General features: G+C 39.2%; 2 protein-coding genes across 6 annotated transcripts; one reads left to right on the forward strand and one right to left on the reverse strand.

The window, feature by feature from the left end:
* Positions 1–1,068: 1,068 nt before the first annotated feature.
* On the reverse strand, positions 1,069–7,490 carry c9 (complement component 9). The gene is made up of 11 exons (XM_085280147.1): positions 7,343–7,490; positions 7,155–7,239; positions 6,784–6,934; positions 6,563–6,704; positions 5,648–5,786; positions 5,318–5,539; positions 4,972–5,212; positions 4,725–4,859; positions 4,305–4,480; positions 2,083–2,317; positions 1,069–1,375 (listed from the first exon to the last, which is right to left on the reverse strand). Exons 1-11 carry the CDS (start codon positions 7,417–7,419, stop codon positions 1,218–1,220), a joined length of 1,761 nt encoding a protein of 586 aa, XP_085136273.1. The 5' UTR covers positions 7,420–7,490; the 3' UTR covers positions 1,069–1,217.
* Positions 7,491–16,494: 9,004 nt separating this feature from the next.
* On the forward strand, positions 16,495–25,884 carry dab2 (DAB adaptor protein 2). 5 transcript variants are annotated; one of them, XM_085280150.1, is made up of 15 exons: positions 16,495–16,706; positions 19,321–19,579; positions 19,678–19,817; positions 19,968–20,066; positions 20,179–20,310; positions 21,661–21,744; positions 22,008–22,034; positions 22,129–22,176; positions 22,275–22,337; positions 23,001–23,624; positions 24,101–24,227; positions 24,361–24,966; positions 25,060–25,235; positions 25,372–25,461; positions 25,545–25,884. In XM_085280150.1, exons 2-14 carry the CDS (start codon positions 19,441–19,443, stop codon positions 25,441–25,443), a joined length of 2,337 nt encoding a protein of 778 aa, XP_085136276.1. In that variant the 5' UTR covers positions 16,495–16,706; positions 19,321–19,440; the 3' UTR covers positions 25,444–25,461; positions 25,545–25,884. The 5 variants fall into 5 exon arrangements, with proteins under 5 accessions (XP_085136276.1, XP_085136278.1, XP_085136275.1 ...); XM_085280152.1 differs by having other exon boundaries at positions 19,427–19,579; XM_085280149.1 differs by having other exon boundaries at positions 16,495–16,702.
* The last annotated feature ends 246 nt before the right edge of the window (positions 25,885–26,130 follow it).

The following is a 26,130-nucleotide window of genomic DNA, read 5'->3' on the forward strand; positions in this document are numbered from 1 at the left end:
GAAATCTGATATTGGAAAATGTAATACATACAAAATACTTCGCCACAGTATGTCAAAGATGAGGCCTTCTGCAGCACAATATTGGAAAAACCTCCCACTCCAGTGCCAGTATTTCACAAAAGGAAGGAAAACAGTGAAAAAGAGGTTGGGCACTGTATATTACAGCACCGGACTTCTGACTTCTCACATTATAAAAAGCACAGGTGTTTGTAATATTATTGGCAATAAGATTGATGCTTTTCAAATGTCCTGGACAGGAAACGGAAACCAAAACACATTTCATTGACATTATTTCTCTGATTTGGAATTTGTAAATCCAAACTACACACAATTTGTAAACTACACATGCTATGTACTTTTTTCAGGAAAATTTCAACCGGGATGCAGCATTCTCCTCTCAAACATGTACGTATCGAACATGCTGCATACCGAGTTGCAGGCATGTAAGTAAAACGAGTAAAGTTTTGATCCAAAATCCACAATGGATCATGTATTCTCCAGGAATGGCAGCATACAAGGTGTATTTTTAATTTTCATTAGCACTCATAAACAGTATTAAACACAAGAATTACATTTATTTCAAGTTCCACATTCATAATATAGATATATATTGTAATATATCTATATCATAGCTAAAGCACTTCTGGATGGATGCAAACTGCATTTTGTTGCCCTGTACCTGTGACATGTGCAATGACAATAAAGTTGAATTCTATTCTATTCTATTCTAATGCCTTATGATCCTTTAAGATTTCAAAGATATTTTGGGGGCTTTTAATTACATATAAACAAAGAAGGATGGTCATCCTTTATGTTTGCTGTATGTCCAGCACCTCCAAATCTCTCGTCTCTGTCCACTGACGGTCTCTATTTGTCCTCAGTTGTCAGTTTTCTTTCCACCCAGTTGCCTTCTACTCATCTGGTTCTTATTTGCACGGTACAGCCAGATGGAATGTGGCCACATGCCTTTAAGGATGAGCTATTAGCCCATTAATATAATTCAGCCAACACTATCTGAGTGAAGCAAAGCTGAAAGATGCACACTGTTAGAGAGAAAGACAAAGACCATTTGAACCTAAATGTTTAATTTAGATCCCGATAACATGTTTTTTACACCTTGACATGTCAAAAATATGCCTTAAGATTTTGATGGTGCCATATATGTATCAGAGAGAATAAGATTGTGAAAGAAACTCTCTAATTTAGTTCTTTTGCTATTAGCAGTACTCTTCACTGTTTCTGTCTCCACTGCACGCAGCTCCCGGGACACCATCTGTGTTACAGCCACGTGTCCTGGTGCGTTTCCCTCCACTGCAGTTGGACCAGGCAGACCAGCAAGACCAGTTACCTTCATGAACAACAGCCGGCCTTGTACCTGGCACACATTTTTCAAATTAACAAATGCAGGGAAAATTACTTAAAGCAACATGAGCGAGGCCTTGTTAGAATGATAAGATTTACGATCCCAATTCCAAAAAGAAAGGTGGGACGCTGTGTAAAATGTAAATAAACCAGAATCCAGTTATTTGCAGATCTCATAAACCCATATTTTATTCACAATAGAACATAGAAAACATATAAAATGTTTAAACTGAAATTTTGCTATTTCATGGAAAAATATTAACTTGTTTTGAATCTCAAATCTCAAAAAAGTTGGGACAGGATGATGTGGCATCCATGTTTTCCATAAGGAATTTCAAATATCAATTAATCTGATCACAGAACACTTTTCCGATTTGTCTCAGTCCATTTTAAGTAATCTTTGGCCAAAAGAAGACCGCAGTGTTTCTGGATCATATTCACATATGGCATCTATTATGCACAAAAGAGCTTTAATCTGCATTTGTGGATGGTGCAGAAAACTATGTTTCAGTGCTGATTGTGTAAAGAGCTGAGGCATCCAATATTGTGTTCCAGTTTCTGCCTCAGGTTTCTTTTTTAAATCTTATCTACATTCTGTGACTAAGATATGGGTTTATGAAATCTGCAAATCATCAAAATCTGCTTTTATTTAGCATTTACTTAGCATCCCAACTTTTGTTGAAGTTGGGTTGCATTGAGAAAACAACTGTTTAGGCTTACCTTGGACACTAGTTCTATCACGCTTGTAAGTCTGGCAAGCGGCGCCTTCAAACAATTGCGAGCACAGACAGATACACTTTCCATCCAGCAGAGCAAGAGTGCCTCCATTTTGACAGGGCCTGCACTTGCATACGTTATATTCTGCCACATACTCTGCAATAGCCCGCTTCAAGTTTGATATCGTGGAGTTAGCGCCTGGGATTTCCAGTGGAATTAACATGTGGATGGGCTCTGGCTGCCATAAACAACAAAATATATGCAATATGTTAAAATACATTAGAACATATATTAGAAGGAGTTTTGTTAGAATATATTAATATTTTTTCATTTCATATTTATCGTAATTTGTTGTGTTAGCATGCTAATATTTAGCAGTGAGTGTTGAACACAAAGTAGCCTTTAAACTTTGAGCCTTTGCCTTTGCAAAGTCAAAACTATGACTGATAGAAAAGCTCCAATTAAGGCTGCACACACTCAAGGATCTAAGTTTTAAAAAAAATAAAATATAACTTCTTCATCCCTTTCTTGGTCTTCCATGTGAACCTGTTGATGATGTGGACACCGAGGTACTTGTTCTCCTTCTCCACATCAACACATAATTTCCTTAGGGATTAATAAGGTATTCTGATTCTGATCCTCTAACAGAATAGACATGGAGGATGTAGCTGCTGATGCATCTAAAGTCAATTACCATTTCTCTCGCCTTATTTACATTCAGAAGAAAACGATTCCTCCCAGACCACTCTGCACAATCACCCACTGCACTGTTCCTCTCGCCAGCTGCTAATAATATCCAACCACTGGAGAACTGTCAGGGTATTTCTGTAGGTGGCATGACCCCGCAATTGTATCTTGAGTCTGAGGTGTACAAGGTGAACAGAAATGGAGACAGTACAGTCCTCTGTGGAGACTCTGTAGTACATATAATCAACTCACACTGAGCACTGCTCAGTCACACATACTGCAGTGTGCCTGTCCGGTAGGTGGTAATCCAATAGGTCAGAGGTATAACAAAACACATGTCTGTGTTAAGTTTTTTAGTAAACACTCATCTATCACATTGCAACTGTTCAGTGGCATTTAACAATTCTATGAGCTCACTACATTGTTGTCTACATAAGATTCCCTAAAGTGAAAGTGTAGAGTCGGGAGTATGGCAGTTCATTTTAAGGATGACATTTATGTGTAAAGTTTCACAGCAATTCGCAGTTGAGAAAGTTTAAACCATGTGAGTGCACCAGAAGAAAAGTAAATGTCATATGTGTAGTAGAAGCTACCTGCATAAATGCTGTGCTGATTCATTGAGTTAGGTAATGTCACCAGTTTAGTGAAGACACTGATGATAGCCCTAGATAATATAAAAGTCTGGTTTGATTACAGTCATTAGATCAAATTTCTGCAATAGCAATCCCTTAAGAGATTTTGGTAACACTTTATACTACAGCCAAAGGAGCTTTTAATGAAATCAATTCAATATTCATTATGTTGGTGTGCATGATGAATTTTATTAGTCCATTATTCTTTTATTTTACCTTATACTATATACTTACTGCATATTTATTGTTGTTTCATGTAAAAACCTGACTTGTTACCCCCTTTTTCCACTAGGCCTACCTTTAAGCATTTGTATAATTTGTGTATCCTTTCTGGTAAAATACCCAGAATGTAGGCATTACAGTGGTCCCTCGCTATAACGCGGTTCACCTTCGGCGCCTCGCTGTTTTGTGTGCAATTTTGCACACTTTTGTTTTGTTTTGTTTTTGTTTACAGCGCATTGTGTTCTGCATCCTGATTGGCTGTAGACCATGGGCCAGTCAATCTCGTGCCGTGTCTCCTGTACAGTGCAGAATGCGTTCAGCTTGTCAAATTTACATAAATCTTCGATCACTAGCAGTGTGACTCTGAAGTGCTGGACCGCGGGTGCCTTTGGTTTCATTCTATAATACTGGACTTATTTTTCTACAAAGGTTTGAACTTTGAGAGAGTTTAAACAAGAGAGAAAAGTGTGAAAATGTTAATGCCTTTCTGAGAAAAGTGTATAAAGTGTGTAGTGAGGGGTTTTGCAGCCTTAAAACATCTATAACAATTGTAAAAAATAAAGTTGGCTACTTCGCGGATTTCACTGCGGGTTAGAACGTAACTCCCGCATAAACACATACATTTATACAGTATGTATATTTCAGTTTAACTTGCTCTCGCCTTGCTGTGACCTTTATTCGTACCTCACTGTGCAGCAATGCAGGGGCCTCTGTGATGGTCCGAGCCCATTCCTGATATGTTGCAAGGTCCATCACTCCATCCCTATTTAGTTTAGCCCTCATACTAACAGCACTTAGTAGGGTACCTCCCTTGACTGATGTCATCACCTCATCCACCATAGCTTTTCCTTCAGCCTTACCTGTGTGGCAACAGAAAAGGAAACTTTAGTGACTTTTCATAATCAGTGCAGTGACTCGCTCCAAATTCAGTTTAAGACTTTAACTTTGGATTTGAACTTTTCTGTTTTAATACAGTTAAGTTTCATGCATGCAGCATTCCTTGAAGTAAAACACCAAAATACACTTAAACTGTGGAAAGTGGTTGGGAATTTAGTCAGAATCATCAAGCATGCTAGCTTTGTTCATTTAACAGGGAATGCAAACCTTCGTCCATTTTTGATTTATTATCACAATGTTTAGGCTTATAGCGTCCGCTTATACTGTCCGTCGTAAGTGTGGAACTGAGGCCTCCTTCAATGCCTAATGTGATGCAGTCTTGAACTTCTCTCTGCGTCATATCTGCAAGAACAATAAAGTATAGATAATTAGTGCTTATCACTTGTATTTAATCAACACACCATAAGGCTGAAGAAGCTTCATAGCAGAAAAGAATGATTTCAAATAGACATACTTCTTTGCTTAATGGTGTCATGGTCGAGGACATAGATCAATTCGTATTCACCGCCGGTTTTCCCATTTTTTGTGTAATGGGTTCCATAGTCCTCCAGGAAGGCAAAATAAATTCCCTTCTCATATTGCAAAGGTAAAGATTTGACATGCACCAGGAATTCATCTGCTACTTTGAGCTCACGGGAGCGCATCCTGTAGGTGCTCAGTTGAACTTTGCCCTTCACCCGCATAAAGTTGTTGTTCTAAGTTTGTGGGGTCAAAAAAAAAAAGAGATGCAGCTTGTCCATAGAATATTGATTATTCTGGGTTGTACATTAGATTCTGTGAAATTATTAGAGGATATTTACCTTAATTTTGGTGTTTTCGGTGACCGTTTTAATCATTTCTTTCCTCTCATACTGACTCGATAGTCCAACATTTAGAGAAATATTCGACAAAGACTCCTCAGTTGGGGTGAATTTGAAAGAAAGACCAGCATCAATGTTGACACTCATCTCAGTGAGGATTTCACGCAGAAGGCTATGAGTGTCTTCAAAGAGTGCTTTCGAAGCTGTTTCCTCCACTAACGTCTGAAACAACAGAATACATATATCAGTATTGGGTGGCAAAACAAAATCCTTTACATGTGTTCACGATCAGTTTATAATACTGAAATTCTTTTTGTTGCCATGGTTAACCTGATAGTTAAGCACGCCGACGTTCCAGGGCAGCCTGTCAAACGTCCCAGTGTTTGGATTCCTCACTCGATCACATCTCCCGTTGAAGTAATCATTGTTGAACGGGTTCATTCGAGGATCTGTACCCAAGATGTTGATTCTGGTGGATGAACATAGAGGCCACTTTAAGACTTTTACAGTGTTACCCCAGTTCAAGAGTTTTAATATTATAGAAGGCATCCTCATTCTCCTTCTTTGTAAGAGTCAGGTGAAAAGACTGATACCACTCGTGCACTCTATCCATCCATTAAACAGGACGTTAAAGTCAGAAGATCCAGGTTAAATGGCTTAGACTCTGGGTAAAATAGCCAGTACTTCCATCCAGACAAAGATTTCCTCTTATGTGAGCTGGTCATCCTTTATGATTTTAGTTAAATATAAAAAGCCATAAAAAAGATTAATTGTCTGTTTAATAGGATAAAGTTAAAGCCTGGCCAAGCATGGTTGGTTAGTGGCACCAAATTAAGTACGCACAGCAAGCTCCCAGTACAAAAAAGTCCATCCCTTGCCTGAAGATTCTGCATTTTTATAAGCCGATATCTTTTTGTAGGTTGTAGGAAACATCCTGCCTCATTTATGACACCTATCAGTGAAATTAACGTGTTCATCAGTCTTTTGGTGAAAAATTTCATAACAGACCAGCTATTGTTAAAAATATTAAGAAAAAAATCTGTGGATTTTTTGCTTAAAAGCAGCTCACATTTAAAACACCAACTCTGCTAGGAAGCTGGTTTTCTGTAAACATTGTCACCAATAGATGTTTATGTGTCTCCCCAATGTAAATGATTTACTCTTTCTACCAAGTATTCATTTTACTGTCATGCTAATTTATAGTGACTCTTTATTTCCCACTGATTGAGCTCTTTAATAACTTACCCATATCCTGCTGTCCTGCCTTGCTCATTGCTGTCAAGGACTGCCGAGCCACAGGGTTTACGCTCTGTCTCACAGTCTTCATCTGATCCATCTTCACAGTCATAGTCTCCGTTGCACATTAATCTTTTTTTAATGCAAGACCCTGTGTAGAGACAGAGAATTGCATGATACTACTCCCCAAAAACAAAGCGATAAAGACTGAGGTACTAATACTGTGGTACCTGACTCGCACTGGAACTCTGAGTCTGAGCACGCACGGGGAGGCGGTAGCTCGCATTGACCATCAGGTACACAGAACTCCCTGTCTCCTATCGATTCCTGGCAGGCTCTACCTCCAAACTGGCCAAATGCTTCTGTACTTCGAGAACGCCTCTGAGGATAATACATAGTGTCACATTAAAGATAAAGACAGAGAGCAGCACTGCAAAAGAAGATTGGCTGTGAGCGGCACTGTGCATAGATAGTAGACCACTACTTCAACCTGTTTAGTCTGATTATTTATTATTATAGACTTAAAAAGTTAAAAGCATTCTAGCTTGGGCACTATTAAGTTCACAGTCTCTGACACTGATCAAAATCCTAATTGACTCACTCTGGTTTTTGTGCAAGGATCACAAGAACTCCACCCTGACCAACGACTCCATGCACAGTCCACAGCTGGCGGATCAGGATTAGCCCTAAAATACACAAATTAGACACAATAAACTCTCTAAACAATAATAGTAAATGATTAAACAAACATCCTTAATGTTGTGTAAGTGAAGCAGGAAATATACATACATGCCTTCCCCAAGAAGTGCCAGAGCTAGACAGAGGCCAGCGAGAGCCAACTGGAGAGCGATTTCAAGCCTCATCATAAACCTTTGACAGCACAAATGATACCGTGCCTGTCCTCCTTTAGTCCTTTAAGCTACCACCTTGTTAATGATTATCCATCTGCTAAAGGACTGTGTTTTTGTTGTTGTCACAGTCAATAATTTGGATTTCAGGTGCAGCAAAAATCAATTCAGTGCTCGGAAACTCCCAAAGCAGAGTTTACAGTGTTTGTCTGCATATAAACATCTTACTCACACAGCCTCAATCTTTATTCTTCACAATGCAAGGAAAGCACCCACAAAAACATAATAACTACTATAAAAGTAAGTAATAAATCGTCTCCTTTCATAATCTATAGAAAGCGGTTATTGTTTACATTACATTCATTTGTTTGATTAGTAATGAGCTAGTGTGTTGGTAAAGAAAGCCATGATTTACTACAATAACAGAGAAAGATTGTGTTTCTAAGTATTACAACTTCCTGCTAAATGCCACCAAAATATAACAAATGAAAAATATACATTGAAATGATAAAAGTGCAAATTGGAGACCCTATTAAATTTATTTGGACGAACAAGGGCTACACTCAGTGGATATTTGGATATTTTTAACAAACAATTTAATCACAGTTTGATCTAATTGAAAATATATGGATTTATTAAGAATCACGTATTTCATCTTTAGCCTAATATACAACAAAAATATAAAAATATAAATATAAAAATGGTTTTTAAAACTATGGGAAGGTGTAAATGATCCTAAGCGCTGGGTTTAAAGCAGATACACACATTTAGAAATTATATTTATTCTTTTTTCTGTTTATTTTCAGATTTCTTCTTTTGAGACATTTTTTTTAAGACCATTTGTTCATGTTCGTGTTTCCAGGACTACGCAACCATGCAAACAAAACAAGTCAGCAGCAAAGCAGAACAAATATTTAAAGACTCAGTTCTTGACTGTTGTAATACATTGGCATGATGCATCCACGGTACATTTAGGTCATCGTCTAAGATTGGAAAATGGAATGACAACACTAAATATGAAAATGAATTTTCATTCAGTCCCACTGCTGAAAAAAGGTTGGTGTGCTGAAGTAGAGCTCTTTGTCCACAAGATGGCAACGCTGAACAGATAACGGCAGTGTTAGTTTTGTCCTCTTGTTTCACTCCGTCACTGTTTTTGGGTTTAGGTGGAAGGAACGTTGTTTACTCTGCAGTTGTAGAGTTTGGAAAGCAATGTGTAATGCATACACATGAATTCAAGTAGTTTTCGAGTATCTGTTTTCTTTGTTAAATATACCTTTAAAAATAAATAAAGTCTTGCACAACGCACAGTGAGGTTTGAACTGTTGCACCCAATCTGTCATGTGATCGGGGAGACTTTTGCTGAGTCTGCAGAACTTTGTTCTTCAAGTGGAGGGAGTGCAGTTTGTATAATTTTTTTTAAGGCAAAATAGATTCGTTCTCAGTGAAGAATGCTGAAAGTAATCTTTAAATGTAGGCCAAGCAATAATTAAACTGCAATAAAAGTTTGAAAAGTTGATTAGTCACGATCAGGGCAATTATTATTAACAGAGCAGAGAGAACGTTTGTAAAGTGCTGGGAGGTGAAGGGCTGACAAGTTTTTGCTTTTGTTGCTCTCAGGGAGTAACACTGATCTTTAACTTGGGGTCTGGCTTGTGCTGGTTCTTTCCCTGTATCTGCAAACAAAGCTGGGGTATTCTAGGGGCAGTGTGGTCGTGGCCTAATGGAGAGGCACAAATATGTGCTGAAGTCACCACTTTTATGAGGTTCCACAGTTTCCTCCCTGCTTTCCCAGGAAACCAGAGGGTAGTTAAGGTGCTTGGCAAATCTCCTGACTAGAAAGACTTCCTGTTTTTTGAGGGGGGGCTGAAACTGTGTGGAAACACTTGTGGAACAGCATACTACACAGTCACTCTACTACCAGTAGAATGCTGTCATCGTATTTATCAGAATACCATGATGGTGCTTCCTGCACTGCCATTTGCCCCACTGCTGTGTGTTGTTCTTTAAGAACTAGCTGCTAAAGACACTTGAGGGTTAAAGAACAAAGAGGGACATAGACAAAAAAATCTACCTCAATTATGGCTTGGAGATAAGTGGCTATCTTTGGTTCTGGCTGTGGTGGCAGGCAGTTCCAGGATTCACGCCCTAAAATGCTTGATGTTTGGATTGTGGCCTTCCTGTCATAAACTAAGGGAAGGACACTTCCCATTAGACTTTCTCTGTCAGCATTCTATCGTGAAATAAAGGCTCGAATGTGCCAGTGCTGACTTTTGCCATCTGTATTTGTTTTTTTTCTTTTTTTTGCCACGAGTTTCTTAAAAAAATGTAGTTTTTAAGTACAGACAGTAGCATCAAACATGTACTTCTGTGTGCAAGTGCTAGTAGCACTGGGTGTGCCGCTGACCTCAACTGACAATGAGTAACATTTAGAAGAACAAGGAACCATATCTTTTATCACTGAACAGTGGTTCTGAATTGGAAAGACACGTCATGGCAGGAAAACATGATTCTTGTACTGATATGCAAGAAGAAAAAACACAAAACAACTAACCATACATAATAATAGACACTGCCAACATCCGTCTGAATACAGCATGTTGTCACATGCATATTCTTTCCAGATGATCTGCAAATAAAGGCAAATATCTGATAACATCAAAGTGTTTAATAAGAGGTTCAGAAAAAGACCATTCCAGCGGTTGGTGACCAAATGGGAAAACACTCTCAGCGAGACAGTAATCTGGCTTCCGTGGGGCTCATCTCCTAAAAACCAGCCTCTGTCAGCAGAACACAGGATACAGAGTCAGGAAAGACATCCTTCCTCTGTCCTTTTCTCTCTCATTTCTCAGCTCTAAACCCACAAAACACACTATACTGTACGTCTGTTAACATCAACAACACATCACGCTTGCACTTTTTGAGAAATCTGCACCGTATCAGGTTTGAAGTCCTCATGCAGAATTTGGTGAATTTGCTGAGGTATGCCGAGATTGTGTCTCCTTTTTATTTTACATTTACAATGAATGCAATTGGGGGATAAATAGAAACTAAAAATTATTATCATTGCAAAACTATTTTATTTACTTTTTAACGAGTCAATCATTTTCACTGGATAAAACTGAAAGGAAAATATGAAAACTGTCTTGTTTTGTTTTTTGCAAAACCCAAATGTGTCAACGATCATATCAAGCAAAAGAAAAGCAGTATCTTTCGCACAGGAAAAAAGGTGAAATCAGAAAATATGTGGCGGTTTCTTCAACTGATTATAAAAACAGGGGGGTTTCAGTTGGCTAATATTTGCAGTTCTGCAGCATGGTACCAGCACTGGGCTGTTAACCTGCTGTTTATACTGCCATCACTTCCTATACTTTCTATTTCATTATCAGGTTCACATTAATTCACATTAATTAGTTCACATTAAAACAGGCAGCACGGTGGCACAGTGGTTAGCACTGTTGCCGCACAACAAGAAGGTCCTGAGTTCAATTCCACCATCAGGCTGTGGTCTTTCTGTGTGGAGTTTGCATGTTCTCCCAGTATTTGTGTGGGTTCTCTCCGGGTACTCCGGCTTCCTCCCACCGTCCAAAGACATGCAGCTTGTGGGGATAGGTTAATTGGATAATCCAAATTGCCACTAGGTGTGCGAGTGAGTGTGACTGGTTGTCTGTCCCTATGTGTTAGCCCTGTGACAGACTGGTGACCTGTCCAGGGTGTACCCCGCCTTTCGCCCTATGACAGCTGGGATAGGCTCCAGCGCCCCCCGCGACCCTGAAAAGGATAAGCGGAAGCGAATGGATGGATGGACATGAATTAAAACATAAATAACATGAAATGAAGAAAATAAAAAACATTTGCAGAAGTGAAACTAACCATTTCTCAATTGAGAACCACATTGACATCAGTAGTCATGTCACTGCGGATGTCAAAGCTGGCATTTATTAGTTCTGTAATAATTACACATACTTGCTTTCCTTTCCCAACAGCTTGCTTCTGCTAAATAAATTGGAGTCCTTGGTCTGTGTAATTGTAACCATCTCTGCTTATACATACACTCCATCTTTTAATTATCCCAAACAAACATCTATTGATGCCTCTGCAAACATGAAACAAACACACTTTCTATGTTACTTGAATATTTTCCTCCTGGGAACGCCACACCTGCCACTTAAAAGCAGCAAATGTAAAAACGGTTATTACATGGCTAAATCACCATATGGCATCAAAAGCAAAACAGACAAAGGAAGTTTGTGACCCATTTTCAACCTTCAGCTTACTGTAATTGTGGTGAGATTAGAGCATAGCAGAGAAAATGTTGGGCCTGCACTTTTAGAAATTTTGCTGCGTTAGCAACAGTTGAGCTTTGCCACTCTGGCTGACGTTCCCCAGTTCCCTCTCATTCCTCCATTTAATAATACGATGATCAGCCTACATATAGTGTATGCAGCTCTTATATCCTCTATTATTATTAATTTTTAAATTCAATAGTCAGTATGTACTGTAGACCCACAGTGGCGGAGATCAATGGTTGATGTAGCTTAGCTTAGCAATAAGAAATCTGTTCTGTTTCATGTCACATGTTTGGGGGGAAAATACTAATGATGAAAGTACAGCTTTAAATAAGCTGTGATGCAGTGATGCACACTACTCAGAAAGAGATTTAATTACAAAATTCAAGAACATTCAACATAATTCACTGTCTGAGAGAACTAGAAAATCTTCAGTCAACGCACCTTGGTTTTTTTTTAGTGTTATTTAGTCAGCATGACTCACCCAACAGTTTAAAAGACCAATCACTGAGCAAATGCTAATTTTGCCCTGCACACACTTTAGTCTTTTCAAATGACTCCAATTTGAAAAATAAGAATAATTTTTAAAAATAAAAGTGAAATTGACTTTTTCACCTTTTAACCACGTTGTAAAGTTGTAAACACAACATTGACAAATCCCTTTTCAACAGACATCTCTAGCAGGCTAATAAATAGTTTGTTTAAACTTCATACAGTAAAAGCTCAGCTCATATCTGCTAGGTGAAGTGTAACGCCAACTGTCCGACTACTTGTACCAACTGTGAGGCAGGGTTAATTTTTGTAACTGGGTAAGTTGTTTTCTTGGAACCACGCATTTCATTACATCATTTTAAATCTAGGCTGTAATACCTTTCCTTTTCATTATATTGACAGTTTTCATAATACAAATTGATGATAAACAAAAACATAAAGCCAAAGGAACTCAGGAGTTTATAAAAACAAAGAAGTGGAATATTCTTGATTCAGTTCAAGATTCAAGGTCTTTATTGTCAAATGCCATTTCACCCCAAGCCCCCCATGGGCCATTTATAAGAATATAAAAAATATATCTCCAAGAGATATAAAACTAGAAATGACAAATAAATATTAACTCGTTAAATTTGGGTAAAATTAAGGAATAAAAATGTACTACTACTAACTATATCTATGTACAATAAACAAAGAGAGGACAGAGACAATATGAAGTGGTCATGTGCAATTACAGTAAAATAAGATGATTGTGCAGTAGTTATTGTATACCAGGTTCAAGTTATGGTCAGGATATTGTAGATAAGACGAAGACATGTGCAAGATGCAAAATGTGCAAATGTGTTCAGTAACTATGTGACTGAGTATGAAAAATAAGCATATTGTTCCTAGGTCGAGTTTGTAGTGCATTTGTGGAAGTTTGTGTTGTTTTTGAGTCTTTTGGTGAGTAGTGTATTGTAAGGTCTTTGTAAAAGTGTTTTTCAGTCCTTTGGTGGTAGTGAGTTGAGGGCTCTGACTGCTTGGGGGAAGAAGCTCTTGCAGTGTCGGGCCGTTACGGTTTTAATGCTGCGAAACCGTCTGTCAGATGGAAAACTGTCTGTCACCCCTCACTTTCCAATGTGAGGGGCGGAAAGTGTCCTTCAATATGCTGTTTGCACGTCGGATGATGTGTTTGTCGTAGAGTTGGGAGAGGGCCTCCAATGATCCTCTCTGCTGTCGTCACTATCCGCTACAGAGGCTTCTTTTCAGCAAAAGTGCAGTCCCCGTACCAGATAGTGATGTAGCAGCAGAGGACGCTCTCAATGGTTCCCTGGTAAAATGATGGGAGGATGGGAAGAGGGAGACTGGCCTTCTTCAGTTTCCTAAGAAAGTGAAGTCGTTGTTGGGCTTTCTGCATGATGGTGGTGGTGTTCAGGTTCCAGGAGAGGTCATCTGATATGTGCACACCCAGGAACTTCATACTGTTGACCCGTTGATGTGCAGTGGGGTGTGGGCCATTGAGCTCTTCCTGAAGTTAACAACCATCTCTTAGTCTTCTGAACATTTAGAGTCAGGAAAATTCTTGAATGGCCAAGTTAGTCACCTGATCTTAACCCAACTGAGCATGCATTCACTCGTTAAAGACTAAACCTCAGACAGATAAGGGCCCACAAACAAACAGCAACTGAAAGCTGCTGCAGTAAATGCCTGGCAGAGTATTAAAGAGGAAACCCAGCATCTAGTGATATTCACGAGTTCAAGACTTCAGGCTGTCATTGTCAGTAAAGGGTTTTCAACCAAGTATCAGAAATGAACATTTTATTTTCAGTTATTTAATTTGTCTAATTAGTTTTGAGCAACTGAAATGAAGGGATTGTGTTAAAAATGCTTTAGTTACTCACATTTTTATGCAATCTTTTTGTCCAACCCACTGAATTAAAGCTGAAAGTCTGCACTTAAACTGCACCTGAGTTGTTTCATTTAAAATTCATTGTGGTAATGTACAGAAAAACGTTGTCTGTCCAAATGTTTATGGATCTAACTGTACATACACAAATGAACCCATGTATAGGTAATAGTAAACAGTAATATACATACAGTAAAAAAATCTGTTTTGAATTGTGTTTGTTCCTGTTCCGATACATTCTCTGTTTAGATACAGATGGCATCAGTTCAAAGAGTTGTTATACTGAGTTGGATGAGTCTGTTGAGGCAGTGGGGGCTGTAGATGTCTCAAGAGGGGAAGTGGGCAGTTGAAACATTTTTGACAGTGTAAATGACCCTCTGAAAACTCTCCTGTTTCTCCTGAGGTGCAGCTGGTTAACTATGCAGAGATGCAACCTTCAGAATGCTCTCAAAGGAACGTCAGCAGAAGAAAACCAGTGGGGTTTTTTTTTGTTTATTGGGTCTTTCAAAGAATTCTCAGAGGACAGAGTTGCTGCTGAGCATTCCTGACTACCATGATGGCATTGTTGATCCACTGAATGGTAACAAACACTGGTGATATTGCCCTCCTATAGTCTGTGAGGAGTTCTTTGGGCTTAGAGGTGTCAGATCTGGATTATTCTTTAAGCACCAACTAGCCAGCCTCGCAAATTCTGTCTCACCTTTCTTTGAGAAGAGCCCCATCATCATCAACGTACCATCTATGACCGTGATGATAGCGCTTTTAGAGGTGCAGTCAGATCTATAGAGTTTGCAAAGTAGGAGGCTCAAAAGGCAGCTCGAGTGGAGCTCAGGATGAGCACACAACATGAATATTCTTGAATTAAGAATCAGTTGATCAGCAAAAACCCTAAAACTGCTAATGTAGTAAACATTCTCCCTGAAGCCTACAAAGCGCACTTCACATAGTGCCCCTGGCATTCAAGATGGCACACTGCAATGTGAATGGCTGTGATGGTGTCCTATGAAGATCTGTTATCTCAAACTGATATTAATCAAAATGGGTACAGGGTATAGGGTGCATTGCATATGGAAAATATCCACAGCAAATCACTTGTTCTACATTTTGTCATTTTACAGCCTTATTCCAGAATGACTTTAATTCAATTTTCACCTCAATTCTACACACAAAACCATTGAGTCTTCACCAAATCTTCTCCCACTTACAAATGATGGAGGCCATTGTGCTCACTGGGATCTTCAATTAAGGTCCCAGTGAGCACAGTGGGAAAGGCTACTGAAATGTTCCTGTACCCTTTTCCAGATCTGTGCCTTGATACAACCCTGTCTCAGAGGTCTACACACAAATTCTTGTACTTCATGACTTGGGTTGTGCTCTGACATGCACTGTCAACTATGGGACCTGATATAGAAAGGTGCACCTTTCCAATTTATGTCCAATCAACTGAATTTACCACAGGTGGACTCCAATCAAGTTGTAGAAACATCTGAACAGTTGAAACAGGATGTGCCTGAACTCTATTTATTTTTTATTTTTTATTTTTAATAAATCTGCAAAAACCTTTTCACTTTCTCATTATGGGGTACTGTGTTTAGAATTTTGAAGTAAACATTTTTTTCATGCATTCTGGAATAATATTGTAACCTGACAAAATGTAGAACAAGTGAAGCATTGTGAATACTTTCCAAATGCACAGTGTATTGCTGGACCAGCTTCTCAAAACATTGTATAATAGCTGGTATTAGCACAATCCACCAGTGCCAGTCCCAAATCTAGAATAGGTCCCACATATTTCTACCAAAAATAGATGGTCCATGCATGAAAACAGTGACGTCAGTGGCTGTGGGAGGGGTAATGCAAGAAATTCACTAATGAATGGCGGCTGTAGCCCACAGGCTTCTTCCACCATGTTTTAACAGCAGTTTCACTTAGAAAATAGCTCAACCTTAACCAAATTCAAATGTACAGAAAAACACATAAAAAAATATCAGTTTTATGCCTCAATTTATACCAGCAAGATCTTCAAGTTGTTCCTGCTCAATCTTAGGCCAACATATTTTTACTTTACACATTATTTGTTTAGAATCTGACCAATTCCTGCACCACTGCTACCTGTGACATGCATGTAGACTATAGGTGTAGCATTAAGTTGAAATGAATGACTGAATAAATAAATAAATAAATACTATATTAATTGGCTCTTTCTGGCATTTTTTAAAATTATTTAAAAGTTTGTGTTGTTGTTGTTTTTTTTCAAAGAAAACAAAAAAATCCACAAATTTGATATAAATACACGCACGCATACATACATACTGTACATCACGCACTTCATTTTTATGACCCACTTACTAAAGCCGATGGCGATATTTTGTTGGCCTGCATGTAAAGAGCCCGCCCCCCTACCAATTGAAATCTGCAGCGAGTTAGCCCTGTCAGTCAGTCAAGGGTTAAACGAGGAGTTTGCAGCAGTCTCTCCGTTCTGTCCAAGGCAGTCGGCGGAAAACATCACACTCTCGCTCATTTTTGCCAAGCTGTGTTTGATTCAACTCATTTCGCAGCCGAATCGCGAGGCATCACGGCAGAGGAAAAACCCGCTCTCTTTCCCAGAAGGCGTATTACTGCGCGTTTCCAAACACAGGTAGGTAAGTGTGGTGTTTAACTTTGTTTTCACATCCCTGCATGAATTAAGATTCCGCAGGAGGACTATCCTACAGGTAGTCGTTTAAAAAGCTGCGGGTATTTACAGGAATGTTAGCCTGAAATGTTTTATAAGCTTAATAAAAGCTAAAGGCAGGCAAGCCAAGGTTCAGTTTTAGTCAAAGGCTGAACTGTCTTACTTTAAATGTTCCAAATTTTGGAAGAAAACTTCGTCATAATGATTTTTTTTTCTCCCCTCTGCTGCCTACTTTGAGATTCTCTTTTGGGAGTCCAACACTCTCCCTAGGTTTCTTTGTGAACTCAATTTCTTTCAGCTTTAACCCTGACTTGGAAAATTGTATTTGAATCTTGAGAGATTTCACATAATTTTTATTAAGCATTCACAATTCTGTACCTTCTATCACTCCTGTGTCACTCCTGTGTTTGAGTGCAGAACCCTTTAGTATGAAAGTGCTCTGTGTTCAGTGCCGTGTGTTCACAGTGGGCCTGTGGTATTTCACCATCTCATACACTTGCAGACTGAGTCATTCCCTGATTTCCTCCAGATGTGCAGCAGTTTACGTTTCCTGACGGGGCCAGGATTGTGACATTTCTGCCTTTTGCAGTGCTGTGATTCTGCTGACAAACATAAATTTATGCTTGCTGTCTGAGGCTGAGTGTTTGTGTTGTGACACGGCTGGATGCTACACATCCCCCCCCCCCCGCACTTATCTACCAGTTTTTGTGGCTGTTAAAGAGCTGTTAAAATGTAATCCTTTAACTTAAATCTTCAATCAACTGCTGACATTTTACCCTTTTTATAAGACTAACTGCCAGGTACTGGGACTATGACACCACTCTTATTAGAGTACAAGTGCAATCATGTGTCATGCTCGTGAAGGCTTAATGTGTTGTGCAGCAAGTGTTAAGGGTTTGCTCGTTCTATGCTTCCAAGCAGTGCAGGCCAAACAGCATGTCTGTCAGTGTGATTTGTGGTAACTTGCATGACAGCATGGTGAACCAAGCAAACAAGGGCTTACGGCGCTTGTTTCTCTGCCTCAAAAACTGGTACAGGCAGATGAAGTTTTGTTCTGGTTTTTATTGTTTGTGCAGTAGCACCTGTGGGACATCTCTCATGGTATCAAAATTAACTTGTTTGTTTGTGTTTCTCTCTCACACACACACACACACACACACACACACACACACACACACACACACACTTTTGAGGGGAAATAAAATGATAATTTACAGAATTTTTATTTTTTGTCTCTCTGTTGTGGTCAGGTGTTAGGCAAAAAAAAAAATAGTAAAAGCTGCCACAAAGCTAGATAAAGTTCTCTTATCTTATCCTGAATATCTCTCACTTCCTTTATGGCTTTTGGACAGTTGTCTGGTTAACTGGTTTGAGCCTAGGCAGTTATTTTTAGAGTAGATATTGTTCTTTACGTTTTTGCGTGATCTCACGGTGCAGCTCTGTTTTCGCTTGTCTTGCAGATGGTTTATTCCTTGTTATTCTGGAGTATCAGAAGGTCAAGTGCAACTTTTCCTTGAAAGTCAGAACTGTGTAGGTAAACTCTTGTTAAAGGCTCCAATTTCCGTTTGTTCTTGCTTAGCTCAACATCACGAGATCTTTTGCTTTTCTAGCGTAAGATTAACTTCAGGTAATTGCTCAACCTTTGCTCGTTTTCAACCTTTGGACTGTCCTACGGTACTCACAGGCTTTTTACCCTGATATTCTAGCCAGTGTAGCCTCTGGAGCTGGACCTAAAGGTATGTACGTTCTACACGTATAGAGCAGGAATCATTTGGGTTTTTTTGAGGGAGAAAGCTCTTTTCTGTGTGGTTGTTTTTGTTTTGTTTTTTTTGTCAGAACACACATGTGTCTAAGTGATAATGGATGTGTTCCAAGTAACAGCAGTTTGGTACATCTAACATGATAAGAGTAAGGTGATGCTGTGGCTTCATCTATAATCCTTTGTGATGTTGTTTGTGCCTCATGTAGGAAATGCACACACTTGTGACAATGCCATGTAAAGGAATTCATTGATTTCATGTAGCATGGAAGGAAAAACTTTATTATTATTTTTTTTTTTTTAAAAGACATGTTTTCTATATGTTAATATTCTCTAAAGCAGTTTACCAGCATGATACTGCTAACTCAGAGTTGACTGGTATTATGATAGATATGCCAAGATGTCTCTTTAAGCAGGAGGTTCTTAAGCTTTAGGACAGTTTACTTCTTTATAGAGCCAATCAACTGACACAGCATGCTTTTAAAGCAGTGTTAAAGTGTCTCATGCCTTCTTATGAGCTGCCTATTTTATTGGTCATATGTTTTATGCTTCCCCTATGTGTCCCTCTCGTTCTAAATGTTTACTGTGTTGTTAAATACAATAATTGCTTATGATGTGGAAAAAATTGTTTCAGTGGCAGACTGTAGAACGGTGCAAGTCTCCCCCCACCCACTTGTTTTTTTTTTTTTTTTTTTTTTTTTTTTCCCCCTAAACAAACGGGTTTACCAGAAAAGACTGTAGTGTGCTTTATTTAACTTATCATAATCTTTCTTTCCCTTTCTCAACACACACTTGGTGTCCAACTTCACTTTTTCTGCCTCAGAGCAACGCCAAGAGAAGCATGTGTGGGTGTTAAGTCATATGCTTGGACGACCTCATTGCCCCTGAATACGGAGCTGCTTTACCTCTGATTGCCCACTTGTCCACAGACTGACACCACACCATGTCTGCAGAGGTAGACAGAGCGCACGCATCTTCTGCCGATCCCAGCCTCACCTCTACAGTCTCAACCTCCAACACCCCTCCCAACTCTCCTATAACACAGGCATCCAAAGTCCCATTCAGGAAAGAGAAAAAGAAAGGTGAGTGGAGGAGAAAATGGTGCCGATACTCCTTTCATCAGCTATTAAGATGTGGCAGAGATTATAATTTTACTACTTTCTTTGTCTTTTTAATCCAGTAACAGAGAAGACGGATGAATACCTGCTGGGCAGGTTTCAAGGGGATGGTGTCAGGTACAAGGCCAAACTGATCGGCATTGATGATGTTCCAGAGGCTCGTGGAGACAAGATGTGCCAAGATTCCATGATGAAACTTAAGGTACAACTTGGGATCAGAAGCTCTTTTCTTCTATCGCTGATTTTCATGAAGAAAATATCAAAACTGTTTCTTAAAGCTGTTAAGTTGAGCTTTGGTGTATATACATCTGTTTGCCTTCAATAGAGTAGTGTTTTTGTTTTTTCTCTCCAGGGTATGGCAGCAGCTGCTCGGTCGCAAGGCAAGCACAAGCAGAGGATCTGGGTCAACATTTCCATGTCAGGCATCAAGATCATTGATGAGAAATCGGGCGTGAGTTCTGATTACTATTGCAATATAATCTGGACTTCACAGAATTTATTTGCAGTGCTTTAAAAAAAAAAAAAAGCAAACAAAACCGAAAATCCTTGTCCACATTTCTCAGGTGATCGAACATGAGCATGTGGTGAATAAGATCTCCTTCATTGCCAGAGATGTAACGGATAACAGGGCTTTTGGATATGTGTGTGGAGCTGAAGGACAGCATCAGTTCTTTGCCATAAAGACTGCACAACAGGTAACACACAGAACTGCCATAGACAAAGTGTGTCAATCTGGTCCATTGGACAGGTTGGAAAATGTGAAGTAGAGCATAGACTTTGTTTTTCATAAGTTTTACTTTTCTTTTTTTTTTTTTCTCCTTACAGATAATGACCACACACACATCCATTCATACCAAGCCAAAGTAATTGGGTACTAGATAAACAATTAAATGACGGGAAAGTTCCTGTTTTTCTAATTCTAACTAAAGAATTGTTTTTGCTTTTTAAAGCGGATCAACCATAGAGGAAAAAATAGTACATTTTCTGCAAATTAACACACACTGTTTTTTTTTTTTTTTTTTTTATGATTGTAGGACAGTCAAGGCAATGAGCTACCAGAACACTTTCTGTAATTTTACACATTAATTTGTTACAATTTGGGCCCAAAGAATCATCCTGATGGATTTCTATCATTTACTACAGTAGCATTTCCTTATCGTGTCAAACACCATAAATTTGTTATAATTGCACTTCATTTTTTCTTACACTAAGATATGAGGGATTAAATGTGTAGTTAAACTTCTGTACACTGACAGAAAGGGGAATTTCACTGGTCTGTATCACTTAAAATTAAAGGTTGCTGTTATGTGGCTCATGATATAAAATGCCATCCCTGCCATAGACTCTCCATTTTAATAAGAAGCCTAGGCACTATAGTGCCACCTACTGGCTTGTGAACGTTGTCTGTCAAACCTGAGTTTTAACATTATAGACAGAAGCGGCCATGTTTGTATGAATGAGTGCTTATTCATCCAAATATATTTGTTTGCTAGCTAATGCTAGCAAACAAATAAAATAGAATTTTACTTGCGTAAACTAAAGCATAAATTTTGGTCAGTATACACGTCATGTTGTTTTAGACAACCTTAAAGCATGGTTGAGAGGTCAAGTTGATGACTCAAATTTGCTCAGGGGAAAGCTTAACAGCTCGCTACCTAGTTGGGATGTAACTGTCAACCAGCCATGTGTCTAATGTATAACTTGATGTCATAAAACGGCAGTTCACCCCTTTATGCTTGTCATGAAGGTAAAAGGTTTACTTAAGTAACTTTTTTTTTTTGTATGTGGTTGTTTAAAAAAAAAAAAAAAAAAGATATAGATATAGATATAGATAGATATAGATATATATAGATAGATATATCATTTTTTTTTTTTTTTTTTTTTTTTTTTTTTTTTTTTTTTTTTTTTAAATTTAACTGAGAAGCTGGAGATTTTAACATTTGAGCCTACCTTCTTTTGATAACTGCTAGAAGTGGTACTGCCACAGGCACCAAAGACAAACTGACTCCAATTTCCTAAGATTTTTGGTCTTTGTTTCCATACAGGCAGAGCCACTGGTAATCGATTTGAAGGATCTATTCCAAGTCATCTTCAACCTGAGGAAGAAAGAGGCCGAGGGCACACAGAAGGTAATGGAAGCAGAAGCATTTAACTTCAGACTGGAAAAAATTTTCTCCAAGTGAATGGCAGCATTTTCTTTGTGAAAGAAAAACACTTTCATGTGGTCCTCTGGGAGTGCTGACAGGGTACACACTGTATGTACCGCTTGAAAGTCAACACTGCCTCTCTGTGTTCTTTCAGTGAATCACATCCTCAGCCATTTTTCATTTTAGTGATGAATGCGTCATTTCAATGGAAAGTCTGTTCGTTAACAGTATGCCTCTGTTTACAGGTTGAAAATGGCAGTGATGTAGTGGAGGTAAGCAATTAAGTTTTTTTTTGTTTTTTTTCCTTAAAGCAGTTACTGACTTTTTTAAAATTTATTTTTGTACATTTTTACTTTCTGTCTCTAGAATGGAAATGCCTTGCTATCTATGGGCAATGACGTAAAATCAGCTCAAGTAAGAGTTATTGTAATGTGTCCATCTTAACAGTGAATGAAATGTTGGAGTGCTTTATTTTCTTAAATGGCATGTTTCTGTTTCATTTTCACATCCAGCCAGTAGAGCAACATGACCTCTTTGGAGATATGTCAACCCCTCCAGACATTCAGGCTCCAAATGTAAGTATCACACCATGATGGTAAATATTTCTTTTAATATGGGGATTGTAATTGGTGAAGTGTATTATTACTGTATTTACACAATTGTGTACCTGCTAATTATTATCACTCTTATGTAATGAACGTATTTGTAAGAAATGACTCTATAGTAAAATCTCAACGCCCTCTGCGAACTCCATTCTGAAAAGACTTGTGAAGTCATCAGATTCTGTTCATTTTAAGAATCTATGAAGAGTCTTTTAGGAATTGAGTTTATGCTTTGTGTTTTACTAGTCTCGTTGTTGTTGTTAACTTTAAAACTGCTACAAGTAGAATCTGTTAGACTTAGAGTTGTGGCAAATCTTTTACGTCGGTGCTGCTGAAATGTCTCATTAACCTGAATTTATGGGTAAGTACCAAGCGCCGGCTTTGACTTGTAGTCCAACTTGTTGTTCAGAGCAAGTAGGATTACAGTAAGTGAGTTAGAAGTGGACCCTAGACCTTAAAGTTGTCAGCATTAAATTGACAGCGACTCTTCATAATCTGCAAGTAGCAGTTTTAAAAAGGCATTTCTTTTTCACACCATGTGATTCATTGTTCATCTTGTTAACACATCATTACCTCCCTTCTGCAGAAATGATTTATCCTTCTCTTTTTCTCACTGTCCCCTCTCGTGTTAACCAGGACTCTAATGACATTCTCTTACTGGACTTTTCTGCTGAAGTTGACAGCAATCAAAATTGCATAAAGGGAAATTCCTTTGTAACTTCCTGTGCCCCTGACTATAGGGCATATCCCCAGACAGAGAATCCATTTTCCTCAACTTTTGGCTATTTCCCAACCCCAGACAGTGACCCTTTCAGAGATGACCCCCTTTCTAAATCACCCACTCTATTGGCAGCTGATAATGCACAGATTCCCGTCAACACCACCACCAATCACCTAAACGGCACTGTTGGCAGCACTAGTAAGACAATTATTAATGGTGGTGTAAATGGAGACTCTGAACATCTCAGTCAGCAAATAAATGGGTTATCCAGGGAAACCATGATCCTCGCGCTCAGTAACGGACAGTGGCCGCTGGGGGGGAAAATAACTCAGGGAAACACGACTACCATGATGGATGGAAATGAATCTGGACAAGTTCTCTCAAACAAAAATCCATTTTTTGACTCTTTGAAAACTTCCCCTGTCTCTAATGAAATGACCCATCGCCCAGAGCTGCCAGTGACTCATAGCAAGGATTCAGTTCTCATAAGCCCGCCTCCGCACAACTCTAAGTCTGGACGAGGTCGAAGGAGCGCAAAGGTGAAATAACACGGCTATGCCAATGGTAGTAGGCTTGCATGTGTTATGCGTTTTAATAAAAAAGGTTTACAACACATTTGGAGCTAACATCTCCCTTGAGCTTTTGGGTTATGCATTGGTGTTCGACAGGATAAGGCACTGAGAATGCACTGGGTTAGGGACTTTAATTTTGGAACTCTGGTCATGGTCTTGTTGTTTGGATAACTTCTTTTCTTTATGCATGCACTGGTGTTCGCATGCTTCTCGAACTGGCTTGAATGACTTTAACAATCAGCTGCTCATAATCTATTTTCCTAATGTTCACGCTTCAGTGAAAAGAGCAGGGGTAAGTGGCAAAGCATGCAATCGTATGCTTAACTATAGTTAATTATTAGTTTCTCTTAAGCATTTGTTAAATCTTAACTGCCACATAGTTGTGACTTGCTAACAAAATGTGTTGCATTATTCATTTTATTATTTATTTGTTTTGTGACTAGTCTACATCAAGTGATCTGTTTGGAGCAGAACTGTTCGCTGCTTCCAGTCAGTCTGAGGGGTCATCTGCTCCAGACCTCTTCAACAGTACACCGGCAAACTCTGCTCCCTCTGCCATAGCTGCTCTGGGTAATACACAGGAGGGGGAATTTGTATTTCACACATCTCTTTGTTTTTTTTTTTTTGTTTTTTTTGTTGTTTTTTTTTTTTTAAAACCTGTTTTGTGTCTGTAAACCTTTTTTCTTCTTTTTGATATATTTAGGGAATCTCCAGTTGGGTCCACCAGCTACCACAAGTGTCCCTGCTGTAACCATGTGGGGAGCCTCCAGTGCTGCACCCAACATGTTCCCCATGCCAGGAGGGACAGTTCCAGGGCCCAGGCCCGCCTTCCCACAGCCATCTGCCTTTGGTCTACCCATACCACCAACAGGTTGGGGTCAGCAGATGCCACCACAGTTTGCTGCCGCTCCTCTCTCTCCACCCCACCTTTCTTGGGGTCAGCCTGCCTCTACCAATCCTTTCCAGCCTAATGCATTCCCAGGTATGGGTGATCCACAGGGTCCGTCACGCCCCCCTCCAAGAGCACCTGCTAAACAGGTCCCTCCGAAAGTAGAGAACAGTGCCTTCACAGCTTTGGATCCCCTCGGAGAGAAAGAGAAGAAGACTGGGAAAGACATGTTCAAGGACTTCCAGCTCGCCAAGCCTCCTGCCATCCCAGCCAGGAAAGTAGAGCTTGCAGCAGGGTCAGATCCAGCTTCCAGTGGCAAACAACCGGGGGCATTTGATCAATACTTCTCCACTAAAGTGGGCCTCGTGCAGGATGCTGCAGATCACGATGACTTTGAAATCAATAAGATGCCATCAATTGGTAATGCTAAACTAGCTGAAATGGCTTATGTCATAATCTGATGACTGTGACCTGTTGGTAACTGTGTCCTGTGTTTGTAATGTGCAAATTTAGATTCCTCTAAACCAGCTGCTGCTCCAGTTCCAGGGCTCTTGGATGTTGCCTTCTCCTCTGCTCCCATCCAAAACAGTTCAGCACCACCCCAGGGATCAGAACTTGGTCAGGACATGTTTGACAAAGCATTTGGAGCCCCTGACTCCAGTCCATTTGGAGTGCCACCTGTAGCTATGGTACAGAGTTTTATTTGTGACCACCTTTTACTTTATCATCCTAATCCCAATGATCCTTTTGATAACAAGGATATTGTTATACTTGAGTTCTTGTTTTTTTTCCCTCAATTTTTTTTTTTTTTTTTTTTTTTAACAGAATACATCTGTCGGTCAGAGCTCTGGTTCAACAGCTGCCTTTGAGGATCCTTTTGGAAATCCTTTTGCTTGACCACAACTTTGTCCATAAGTAAGTTCATGTTTTTATGATGCTCCTCTGATTTCATTTAGAGTGAAGACATTTGTCACAGTTTTTCTCATTTGTCCTCATAGTTGGAGTAAATGGAACAAATGAAGATTTCCACTACCGTCATGATGTTTGGGAGAAGCTGCTCAGTGCACGACAATCCGGAAATGAACTATTATCCCAGACCCACCCTTCTATTAGATCTCACCTCTGATGGTGTTTTGTTTTCTGGGGGGGGGGGGGTCCTCCCTTTTCCAATCAGTAGTTCCCTCATTTTTGAAGACCACTGATCTACAAAGTAAATGTTATGTCAAAATCTGCTGAAGAAAGAGATGTGCTGTGTGAGAGAGGATGTCCAAAGTGGTTCATTGCTGATGCTGTCTTTGTTAAGGAAATAAAATGAATTATTCATCAAGTTGCAAGGTATTTGACTAATGTATTAATTTTTTTCCTTTGGTTCTGATAATGGTTTTTAAAACATCCTTTTTAACAAACTGAAATTATATCTATAGGTAACTTTGATACATTTCTGCTACTTGCTGGTATTTCCTGTTTTGCAAGGCATATTTCCTGTATAGGGGAACATCTACATTCATCAGGCAGAGCTGTGCAGTTGTTTTGCATTTTAGATCCAGAATCCACTGATCCTATCGCCAGTCAAAGATCTGCTTA

This window comes from Mchenga conophoros, linkage group LG7 (genome assembly GCF_057382185.1).
Source record: "Mchenga conophoros isolate Kocher_MC1m ecotype Shallow Benthic linkage group LG7, M_conophoros_male_GT1.1, whole genome shotgun sequence".
Classification (NCBI taxonomy): Eukaryota; Metazoa; Chordata; class Actinopteri; order Cichliformes; family Cichlidae; genus Mchenga; species Mchenga conophoros.